Genomic DNA, 12,753 nt, shown 5'->3' on the forward strand with positions numbered 1-12,753 from the left:
TCCATTCTTAATCTGATAGATTTGCCTTTTATGTTATTAATAGCTGTTGCATTTGTTAAGTGATATTGATGCATCAAAACTCCTCTGTTATGAAAGCAGTAATTGTCCCTAATAATATTTCCCTTAATAGCTTTATTTTAATATCAAAAGATTATTCAGTTACTTAGATGATTCCCAGGAACAGTCAGCACTTCATTTATGTCTTGGTACAGTTCATCGCAACCAACGTTTATTGATCACCTACCTGTGCCCCTTGTGGGCTAAAAGATGAAGAAGACAATAATTCATGAAGCCTTTAGAAGTTTGCAATCAGGGGTGGTAGTTGTGCATAAGACAACTTGTGTGGATAAGACAAATTTATAGAAATGTGAGTATAGTTTATGATAAGAGGAGATGGGAATGGAAGTTCTGGAGTAACTGAACAGAGTTTCAAGTGATACAGCATCCACCCAAGGAGAGAAAGAAATTGGCAGAATTGGCGGGTCTTTCAAGAACCAGGGTAGAAAGAAATGGGTTACTTACAGGGTGAGATTTATTAACAATAGTGTTAGGAAAGGAGGAGATTGGGTGATGACTAGAAGGGTCTATCAGTGGAGCAGAAGGGTCAGGTAGAGAGCATTGAGCAAGCAGGATTTCCCTAATGAGAAGAGGAAACAAAGACTATTTCCAGAATGCCCTATTCCAAGGATTAGTCATAACTAATGGTGAATTAATCACAAGGCAGTCAGAATTCAGGTGTCACAGGTACTAGATTCAAAGATTAAGAACACAAGAAATTTCATAACCTTATGGCTGAGTTAGAGAATTGGCTTAGTCTTCTTAGTATTGTTCTGAAAATCACTTTCTAAGCTATACATCAGCTTATGACAGTAAGGGAGTGGTTCAGTCAAACTAGCCACATTCCCAGCTTTGCAGCTCTTTCAAATAATACTTGTTATGTGTGCAGGTTTATATTTTATAAAAAGAAAATGCAACGCATGAATGCAAATACCCATGCAGTCTTTACTTGTCACTGTCAGCAAACTTGCTTTTTAAAGACTTTTGCCAACATGGCCCCCTCACAGATGGTCAGAGAGGCAATGAGGCTGCAGAGTGAAAAGGGCACTGGGACTCAGGCCAAGTGCCTCCACTGACTAGTGATCATGATTTAAACTCTTGGAGCCTCGGTTTCCTCATCTGTGAAATGAGGGCATGTATACACGTGATTTGAGAGATCTCTGTCTTCACTTGTCCCTTTTCATTATCACTCAGCAGGACACATACTTCTTTCCCAAGACTGACATTTCTCCTCTTGTTTCTATTCCATTCCACTTCTACCTGACTCTTGGCCAATCAATATATTCTCTCTCCCTCTCTCGCTCGCTCTTTTTCCCCCAAACTTCACATAGCTCTGTTTTCACTGTCTCCTTCCCCTGAGTGTAAAACCAGACTGACACTACCCTTGTTCTAAAGGAACGCTCTACCTCTGGTTATACCATGCTTGTTCTTTTTTCCTTTTCTTTGTCAAACTTGAAACAATCATTTAAACTAGCTGCCTTGCCCTCCCACAATGTCCTCACTCCTTAACTCTCTTCAGTCCGAGTTCTGCCCCAAACCCCACTGTTCCACTGCACCTGCCCTCTTGGAGGACCCTGATGAGAACCAAAAGCCTCTTCTCAGCCATCACCCTACTTGACCCTTGCACAACATTGCATGCTTCTGACTCATCCTCCCTTTGGAAAATGGTCTCCTCTGTCTTTCAAAATCCCATGTGCTCCTGGTTCTTCACCTACCTTGATTAACTTTTCTCATCTTCTTGTTAATATTTCCTATGAATCTATCCAGGTCTCAATTCTCTGAACTTTTTTTCTCCCTATATGACCATTTCTATAGTCAAGATTTTAATATCTGTGTTTATATATAGAGAGTTCCAAATTTATAACTAATTTGAACAATGTGTTTGCAAATGCCTGCTGAAAATCTCCTTGTGGATAGATTCTGAGCAGGCCACTTCAATATACTCAAAATAAAATTTATTTATTTCTCTAATGAACCTGCCATGACTTCTCTAGAAGTTCATGACATCACTATCTATACAGCCATATTGTCAAAATTTCCCAGAGTTGCCTTAACCCCTCCTGACCCTTACATCCTCACACCTAGTTACTCACTACCTTCTGACTGTACAGTGCCCTAAGTCTAAATCCCCCCATCACTTCACAACTGATCTACTTCTGCCTCTCATCATTTGTCAATACATTGGTAATAAACTCCTAACTGGTCTCCCGTCCCCAGACTCTTAGAACGCCAGTGTGCACACTGCTATTCTCAACTGTGCACGCACAGACTATTCCACTGCCTCCCTGAAAAACTGATTACACGATTTTTGTGCTTTGATTTTATGGATTATTTGCATTCATTTTCTCCATAAACATGGTGTTTACCTCTTTTAAGATTGGGTCGGGTTACACAGACAAATCTTCTCTACTGATCAAGGGGTGCTGCACAAAGCTAGAGTTCTCTTTAAGGATGCACGTTCAGCTGTCTCTAGGAAGGTAATGTTTTAGGGAGACAGACTTTGGGGTCTGACTGATCTTGGTTTGGTCTTCAAACTGCTAAGCTGAACTTCAACTTTCTCAACTCTACTAATAATAGCCAACATTAATGGAGCACATGCTTTGTGTTAGGCACTGTTCTAAGTGCTATTTATTTTATGTAAAACTCAAAACAACTCTCTGAGAGAGAGAGAGATCTTATTATTATCTTCATTTTTTTTTCTGGCAAAATAACAGGCTTAAAGACATTAAGTAATTTGTCCAAGAGCTGGTATTTGAACACAGACATTTTAATCTCAGAGCCTATACCTTTAATTACCACTGTATACCACTTCCACAGCAAGGATATATAGGATTCGTGTGCACTATAATATATGTAATTCATCTGGCAAGGGCTCAATACATGTCACTTTACCTTCTTCCCTATATGTCAAAAAGCAAATGTTATTATGTTTAAAATTTTTTCATGGTTTCCATATATGTATGTTTTGTCTAGACAATGAGATAGAATCTTCTTTCCAGTAAGTTTTATTTTTTGCATTTTCCGAAAGAATTCAAAACCATGCCTTGCACATTGTCAGTCCTCAACAAAATGTTTGTTGATTGACTGAGTGAATAAGTGAAGATCTGTTTTTTATTTGCACAGAATAAAATTTAGCTTTCTCAGAATTCATTGTTCTTATTTCCTTTGTGTAAAAAAGAGAACAAAAGACATCACATGTATAATATATAAATATATTTTATGTATAAGTAAATAGATAGATAGACAGATAGATAGATAAGGCTTTTAAATGTGTTATCCAGTCTCTTCCTCCCATAGTTTATTTGTAAGATAGCACCTTTTTCTAAATGTCAAAGGCAGGAAACCATTGACTCTCATGCTTATGTACCCTTTGGAACTTGGCAAGACCCAAAGTGAATTTGTACAAAATGATCGTTGGTATTGCTCAAAAAGATGGCAAGCAGTGTCAAGAGAAAAGGTGAGATTATTGTAGTTGTTTTGGAAATAAAGGGCGATTTCTCTCTGGCTCCAAACATCTGAACATAGAAAATAAATCTTTTTTATTTTCTGCAGTTTTAAGTTTCTGAAACTTTTTCCAGTGAAACTGAAGGCATTTCATTCCATTGTTGCTTTGGGTTGCTGTTGTATTTTTTAGGGTCACTATTTAAGAAAACATTTATTAAATATGTAGTTTGTTTAATAGTGTCAATTATATTTTGTTACATAAGGTTGTTTTCCCCCTTCTATTTTAATATTTTCTATCAAGAAGGGATTCTTTTTCCAGTTTTCATAACTCTTAATGTTAAAGAAAACTTGAAGAAAAGAAATCACTAAATTTCAAAGTACATTTTAAGTATTTTCTAAATTTAAAGAACATTTTGGCCAAATTCCCATGATTAGGAGAATTAGAAGATTAGACAATTGGGGAAAATAGTTACTGAAACATTTTGCTCAAAGTGCTACAATGCTCTCAATCTGTCATTGCAAATGGATGAATGCATTCATAGAGTCAAAGGAACAGTTAAATAAAAGAAAATTTTGTCGATACATCGGGCAAGAACACAAAGACCAAGGGCAAACTCAATATGGTCATTTTGACAATACCAAGTAATTTCATGGGAATGGTGGAAACCAGCAGTTCTCTAACACCAGCAAAGATAAAAAATAAAAAATTGGTCTAAATTTTAGAAAAAGAGATTTGCAGAGAGGACTGAAACGTGGAATCTCTTTCTTTGGGGGATTCGTGTGAAAGGACAGAAGTCTAGCTTTCAGAAAGGGATCAAGTACATTTCCTATCTTGAATTAGGAGATATATGGGATAAATCCTCTCTGCACTAGGAATTTCAGAAGTCTCCCACTTATAAACCAAATGTCTTTCTAAGGTTCCTTTCTAAGTAGGCCGTTGGAGTACACATGATGGTTGTGTACTAATAGAAGCAATAAGCGCACATGGAGGTCTGTGTTATAAATTCCCTAAACTGTTCTGTTAGTGTTCTTTTTTGTACATAAGTTCTCATTCTTTCCAGAACGGAGGGTGACATTTTTTGAATCTTGGATTTCTTGGAACATCTTGCAAATAATTTCAGAAAGTTCACAGAGTTTGTGAATCTGTTTCCTAGAGTGTGGTTTTCCTAAATTTTTCTGTGAAAAGGACCTAAATCATGTTCCAGGGCATCCTCAACACTGCCCACCTTCCAGGCACTCTGACAATTATCTGTCCTATTAGTCCTTGAAAATATACCTTGAGTGCAGGATCAGATTGAGCTCTCACAAAAAAGCGTGGACTTTCAGACTATTGCTTCAATAGTTCTTACATGTTACCAAGTATTTTTACATAGTCTACTTCATTTAATTCTCCCAATAATCATATGAACTGTGACTATTTTAGGTATGAAAAAATTAAGTCTTGGAAGAGTTATTTACTTTTTATTGTTCAAATTCACAAAGTAAGTGACTGAAAATTGTGGAATTTTTAACTCAAGTGCTCTGACTGTATCCAAGGTTCCCCATTTTCTGCACTGGCGTAACATCACAGCATTAACTTATATGCAGATTCATACATCTGTCCTTAGAATACTTTATTACTGCTATTTTTGGTAATTGCACAATCCTTCAAATCTTTTTCAATCTCAACACCAAATTTTCTGTAATGAGCAATTCTGTTTCCTGCTCATCATTTAAGTTCAAATGTCAGTTGCAAAACCCTACATAAGTTGTCCCATGTAAACAATCCCCTTTCTCTTTAGGTAACTACCATTTGCAATATTATTTATAATGAAAAGTGTCTTCTGTGTTTGGTAAGCATGGTCATCCAGGAGTTGTTTCTTTTAAGGTGACCTTGCAATCTGCAAACACCTGTTAATTCACTATGTCCTACATATTTAACTCTATGGGAACGAGTAGAAGGGCATGTTTCTAGACATATAGAAGTCCTGATGGGGAACAAAGGAGAGTTAACTCAATATAGCATCTCTGTCTTTGGATTCTCTGAAATAGGTAAGAATAATTCTTATAATGTGTGTGCTGTCCATTTATTAAATCACCAGTCCAACAATTTTACTTACGTATTGAAATGCTCAGCGAAGATCAAGTTGGTGGAGGTACCAGTGATCGTTGTCAATCCACCAATGGTAGAAGAGTAAGCAATGCACAAGCACATAAGTTTACACATCATGTGGTCCTTCTTTGTTCGATATTTGTTTCCTGTGCCTGAATTCTGTTCAACAATAAAATGTACTATGAGAACAGCTCTATTTGTGGTCATAACAAACAGTAATAGCATTTGTTATGGGCTGAATGTTTGTGTCCACCCCACCGCAAATTTCATATGTTGAAGCCCTAACCCCCAGTCGGATGGTATTTGGAGATGGAGACTCTGGGAGGTAACAGGGTTAGATGAGGTCATGATGGTCCGGGCCTTGCATGATGGGATTAGTGCTCTTGTAAGAGGAGGCACCAGAGAGCTTGATCTCTCTCTCTCTCTGCCATGTGAGATCACAGAGAGAAAGCAGCCATCTGCAACCTAAGGAGAGAGCTCTCATCAGACACTAATCCTGCTGGTACCTTGATCTTGGATTTTCAGGTTCTAGAACTGCGAGAAATAAAATTCCTGCTTTTTAAGTCACCCAGTCTATGGTATTTTGTTACGGCAGCCCAATAATGCAACATTTATCTTTCCATCAATAGAAATGTTAACAATAAAAATACATAACCACTGAAATACTTTACACAGTTTCATTCATTCATCCTTCTTTCTTATTCCTGAGCCAACTCTTACTTCCTTTCTTCCCTTCTCACCAAACACTCCCAAATCTTTCCAGGGTTTTCCCTCTGAACTGGTGGTACATGGTCAGTGAATTCCGAAACCTCTTTTTGGAGCGTTTCTTTATTTTGGCACTTTCACTGATCCTCCCCAGAGGATACCACTACTTCTGAAATGGAACTTTTCAACCCCTTATACTTCACTGTTGAGAGAGAGTCAGTGTCCTTGTTCCCCACCCTCTTCCAGGACATTAATCCTCTACTGACATGAAAATAAATCGATTTTTCTTTAAGGCTCATATAATTTGGCTCTTTCTCTGCCTATTCTTTTGAACAGGATGTTCTGATCTCCCAATCACCCACTGCCATCACTTAAGATGACATGCCCATCTGGCACACAACATTCCTCATCCTGCAAATCCTGTCAGCATCTGGATAACTATACCATCTTCATGAGTAACTCCTTAAATATCCCGGCTTTACACATTTTTTAAATCTCATTTCCAGAGACCTTCAACTCTGCTCTTCCTGTCACCCTCTCCTCTAGTTCCTGGACAATAGCACATCCTCAAATGGCTCCATCTGAAAAAAAAATCACTATTTCTAATGTTTCTGTTTAAGAATAGAACTCCCTAAAGTGCAATACAAAAGCAACTTCATTCCTTCTCTCACCTATGACCCATTTAACACACTCTGTTGGTCTGATTCTTGCTATCCCTGGGGTGAAATCTGGGGTAGAATCTATAACATTTTTGGTCACTTCATTTAATAAAGAGTCTTTCAGTCATGTTTAGTTTAAAAAAAAAAAGCAACCTCATTTCAGTAGCTGAAATAAAGAGTCCTCTATCTACTAGCAAAAGTCCAAACTTTAGTAAAGTTAAACTTTTGCTTGTCCCCTAGATCAGGCTTGCTGAAAAGCCCATAGTTGGAAGTAGGTTTGTGGGTTTGTATTGTTCTCTCTCTTCTAGCTCCAATTTCTCCCACCATTTGCTAGTTCTAGTTTCTAAATCCTCCATATTTGGAGTGGCAAGGGATGGACAGTATCGGGAGAGGAGCAGTAAGGATTAGGAGAGGATAAGATACGATGTTAGTACTCTTTATGTTTTATTTTTAAATATCTTTATTGGAGTATAATTGCTTTACAATGGCATGTTAGTTTCTGCTGTATAGCAAAGTGAATCAGCTATACGTACACATATGTCCCCATATCCTCTCCCTCTTGCGTCTCCTCCCACCCTCCCTATCCCACCCCTCTAGGGGGACACAAAGCACCGAGCTGATCTCCCTGTGCTATCTCCCTGTGCTATGCGGTTGCTTCCCACTAGCTAGCTATTTTACATTTGGTACTGTATATATGTCCATTTGCATAGCAAAGGAAACCATAAACAAGACGAAAAGACAACGCTCAGAATGGAAGAAAATATTTGCAAACGAAGCAACTGACAAAGGATTAACCTCCAAAATATACAAGCAGCTCATGCAGCTCAATACCAAAAAAAATAAAACCCAATCCAAAAATGGGCGGAAGACCTAAATAGACATTTCTCCAAAGAAGATATACAGATTACTCTTTATGTTGGATGGATGTTCCAGATGGCCTCATCTGGTGGGCGGTATTATGGATTTATGCGTCATAGTGCTTTTAGAGATTCCTGTCGCCCAAATGAGAACATCAGGTTGCTGCTCCTTCTGTGGAGTAAGGCACCTCTTCCACTTATGACACCCTGTGGTTTCTGCATGTGATGGTCACCCTATCTCTTGATGCAGAGGTCGCCTTGCCCTGTCAAGAAGCTGTCTTGGGGAAAGTTGCTTTTAAAATGACCCCAGGGCTTCCCAGGTGGCGCAGTGGTTGAGAATCTGCCTGCCAATGCAGGAGACACAGGTTCGAGCCCTGGTCTGGGAAGATCCCACATGCCGCGGAGCGACTGGGCCCGTGAACCACAACTACCGAGCCTGCGCGTCTGGAGCTTGTGCTCCGCAACAAGAGAGGCCGCGATAGTGAGAGGCCCGCGCACCACGATGAAGAGTGGCCCCCGGTTGCCGCAACTAGAGAAAGCCCTCGCACAGAAACGAAGACCCAACACAGCCATAAAAATAAATAAATAAATAAAATGACCCCAAATACCACTCCTCTCATACATGTGGCTCATGGGAAACAGGCACCTCTGCTCCATTGGCAGTGAAAGTGCAGCTGACTCTCCATTAGATAAGGAGACTCAGCAGTGACTTTCACTTTTAAATGTTTCAAGAGTATGTCAAATACTAGTCCACTGATCTGTAGGAAACAGAGTCTCAAGTTTTCCAAGTGGTGATTTCTCAATATCTATTGCACTGTCTTGAGGTAAATGGAAGGCTCCCCTGCCAAAAAATTGATCATACAAGTTGGAGTTTAGGAAGATATTCTAACTTTCTCCAAAGGTAGACTGCCTCTCAACCTTCTCATTTTCAACACTAAATTTAAGAGTCTAAAACTGATTTTTGGTCACTTGCTTTGCAAATCCTGTGTAAGTAAAACACAGGAATACTTATGGTATGTGCTTGATATGATAGTTCTTCAGGGATAGAAAGAGCCTCGTTTTACCACCCCATTAACCAAGAATTCTGCAGTTTACCACAGCTTCTTTCCCAACTTCGCTGTTGAATTACTTCTGTCCCTGTTGTCCTTTGACTCTATTGACAAGTCTTGGTCACTAAAGCATCTAGTTATTATTCCCAATAGTTTGGTCCTCTCCTTTCTACATTTCCTTTCTTATCCTGCTTAGATTCCCTGGTAAACCAATTCAATAACTTTCTTTTTTAAGGCACTTTTTTTAACACCTTTATTGGGGTATAATTGCTTTACAATGGTGTGTTAGTTTCTGCTTTATAACAAGGTGAATCAGTTATACATATACATATATCCCCATAGCTCTTCCCTCTTGCGTCTCCCTCCCTCCCACCCTCCCTATCCCACCCCTCTGGGTGGTCAAAGGCATTTATTTTTAAAGCCACTTTATTGAGATATGATTGACATGTAAAATGTTGTACGTATTTAATATATACAACTTGATGAGTTTGAGGATAATTATACACCCGTGAAGCCATCACCACCATCAGTAACTTTCTCAACAAAACCCTAAACTCTCTTGTCTCTCTCTCTTTTTTTTTTTTTAATTTTTATTTATTTATTTATTTATGGCTGTGTTGGGTCTTCGTTTCTGTGCGAGGGCTTTCTCTAGTTGCGGCAACCGGGGGCCACTCTTCATCGTGGTGCGCGGGCCTCTCACTATCGCGGCCTCTCTTGTTGCGGAGCACAGGCTCCAGACGCGCAGGCTCAGTAGTTGTGGCTCACGGGCCCAGTCGCTCCGCGGCATGTGGGATCTTCCCAGACCAGGGCACGAACCCGTGTCCCCTGCATTGGCAGGCAGATTCTCAACCACTGCGCCACCAGGTAAGCCCTCTTGTCTCTCTTTAGAATGATAGTTCTTTAGCAAAATTTTAACTTTGGATGAACCCAACAATTTACTTTCTCTGTGTCACGTCTGCCCCTGAGCAGCCAAGTTCTGTTGGTGAAAATTACACAGAGTAGGGCTTCCCTGGTGGCGCAGTGGTTAAGAATCTGCCTGCCAATGCAGGGGACACAGGTTCGAGCCCTGGTCCAGGAAGATCCCACATGCCGCAGAGCAACTAAGCCTGTGCGCCACAACTACTGAGCCTGTGCTCTAGAGCCCGTGAGCCACAACTACGGAAGCCTGTGGGCCACAACTACTGAGCTTGCGCTCTAGAGCCCGTGCTCTGCAACAAGAGAAACCACCGCATGAGAAACCTGCGCACCACAACGAAGAGTGGACCCCGCTCGCCGAAACTAGAGAAAGCCTGCGTGCAGCAACGAAGACCCCACACAGCCAAAAATAAATAAATAAAATAAATAAATTTATAAAAGAAAATTACACACAGTAGAGGAGAATAGGCTCCCAACATTCATGGTCACAACCTTCAACTGCTTTGTTACTGCTGCACCTCTACCCTGCTGTGTTTCTCTCACCAAATGATTCTACCTGTCTCCACAAGAAAACTTAAAACCTTCCCACTTCTCGTTACACCTCCCTCATAATGCTCCCTCCTCTCACTCTTCACGGGTAGCTCTGCCTCCTATTCCACACAGAAAATAGAAGCTGGTAGAAGTCTCACTGTCAAAGGTAGAAACATTCTTGCATCTGCCCTTCCTTCCGTATTCTACATACAGAGTAAATCTCCTCCAACTTGTTTCTGAACCCCAATCTCTCAGGCCTTCTCAGAAACCTTATACAATAGACTTCACTAGAATTTTCCCACCAAAGTTTAATCATTTTCAAGTCATCTTTCCAAAAGAAGAACAGAAGGCCTTTTAACCCCCCTCTGAATGAAACTACTGCCCACAGCACATCCATTTTCACAGCCAAACTACTCAAAAGAGTTGTCTGCATTCACTGACTCCATTGCTTTAACCTCTCCAATCTGGCTTCTGTCTCTTCAATCCACCAATACGTACTTGCTATGATTACTGATAACCTCCATGTTACTAAACCCAATAGATATTGTTCAGTGTCAGGTTTGTAGACCTCTCAGCAGCACCTAAGAGAGTTGATCACTCCTTCCTGCTGGAGAACTCTTCTTTGGGCTCTGTGATATCTCAGTCCTCTGGGTTTCTTCTACATTTCTGCCTGTTCCTCTGTCTCCCTTGCCAGTTCATTTTCCTTGATCCTTCCTTAAAACTGGAATTTATTGAAACTCTGTCATAAGTACTTGTCTCTTCTCATAGTAATATTTCTTCTTAGGAAATCTCATATGTTTTCATGAAAGAGAAAACCAGACCACCAAACTTGTTTTCAGCCAGACTTCTCCTTTTAGACCTATCAATCCAATTGTCTGTTCAACATAATTTGAATGTCTTAAATAAAACTCCAATCCCCAAATGTTCAAAACCAAACTCATTATTTCCTTCCTCAAACCCTGTTCTTCTTCAGGATCATCTGTATAAGATAATAGCAATACCATCACCACAATTACAAACACTTAGAGTGTGCCTAGTATGCAAAAACACTGCTTCAAGTTAAAATCAAATAAATGATTTAATTCACATTTTTCTTACAACACAGTGAGGGTAGTACTGCTAGTATCCCACTTTACACGTGAAGACATGAAGCATAGAGAGGTTAAATGGCTTCCCGAGGTTATAGAGCCTGGAAATGGTAGACTTGAATTTTGAGACCATGGAGGGCTCATACCCTCAGCCACTACACAATATTTCTCATCCTCCTTGAAATCATTCTTTTCCTCATCCCACCAAATCCTGTCAATTGTATCTTCTTAAATACATCTGGAGTTTGTTGGGTTTTTTCCATCTCCACTATCACGTTTGGTCTAAGTCATCATTATCTCTGATTTGAGTTACTGTAATCACCTCTTGATAGGTCTCCAATTCTTGCCTATTTCAGACCTGTCTTGCACACTGAGCCTTTTAAAAAAAATAACTGGATGTATTTAAGAAATATGCAAACAGAAGAATTTCCCCATTTCATACATATAAGCATGCTGTGTGTGACATTGGCACTGAAAGATCCTTTTGAGAAACCATGATAGGAAAAAATGTCTGCTCACTAAAAGCCATCATGGATGTGGGAATGGCATTTAGCATGGCAGGGTCAGGACATTGGATTGTAATTTGCCTTTTACTTTCTAATTAACTTAAAGGTTAGCCCCCAAAGGTATCTACCCTTCACCCCAAATAAATTAATTTACAAATGTCTCCTTTTGCCTTATATTTCTTACATGGGAATGATTTGTATTTTCCACATGATAAAACTTTCCATTGAAAATTTGAAAAATACAGGATATGTAAATAAAAGTAAAATAAGTTTAAAAATTCTTATGAGTGATACAAAATGACAAATGAAATTTAGGGCTTAACTATTAGCTCTTTTATTAAAGGAAAGACTTCAAACAAATCAGAAAGTGATATATAATTTGGATATTATTAAATTGATAATAAGAAATGGAAACTTAAAGATGTAATGTGCATGTAATTTCTCATCATCACATTAAAACTTTCAAAAATACAAAGAAAAAATTGGATTTCATAAAAAATTGGACTTCATATATGTATATATGCAGTCATATATATAAAATAATGATAAAACTGCACTGGCAGATATAAAATTAAAAAAATAGAAAAATATTGACATATTTGCATGCTTTAGGCCTTATGGACTTCTCGTACTTTTTTCCTATATAAAGACTTTAAAACATACATGAATGCTACAGCACAAAAGGTGATGTTTCTGCAAATATCGTGGACAATTTAGAAAAGCATTACAAATTCAAGTTAAATTCAAGTCCTGCAGTAAATGGTAATGGCAATATATCATAAAACACATCAAGGGTTAAGTGGAGGTCTTTGGGAGGTGGCATGGGGTGCACCACTTGTGTTATCTAGCC

The 12,753-nt window shown here is 39.1% G+C and overlaps 1 protein-coding gene across 4 annotated transcripts in view; it reads right to left on the minus strand.

Annotated features, from left to right (window-relative positions):
• Nucleotides 1–12,753, minus strand: part of SLC13A1 (solute carrier family 13 member 1) — a 216,986-nt gene that overhangs the window by 24,829 nt on the left and 179,404 nt on the right. For all 4 annotated transcript variants that reach the window (XM_082472351.1, XM_082472350.1, XM_082472353.1 and 1 more), the window contains one exon: nucleotides 5,601–5,752. In XM_082472351.1, coding sequence (XP_082328477.1) covers nucleotides 5,601–5,752 — 152 coding nt within the window. The remainder of the gene's footprint in view (nucleotides 1–5,600; nucleotides 5,753–12,753) is intronic.

The sequence above is a fragment of the Balaenoptera physalus genome (genome assembly GCF_965194825.1).
Source record: "Balaenoptera physalus genome assembly, chromosome: 8".
Taxonomy (NCBI): domain Eukaryota; kingdom Metazoa; phylum Chordata; class Mammalia; order Artiodactyla; family Balaenopteridae; genus Balaenoptera; species Balaenoptera physalus.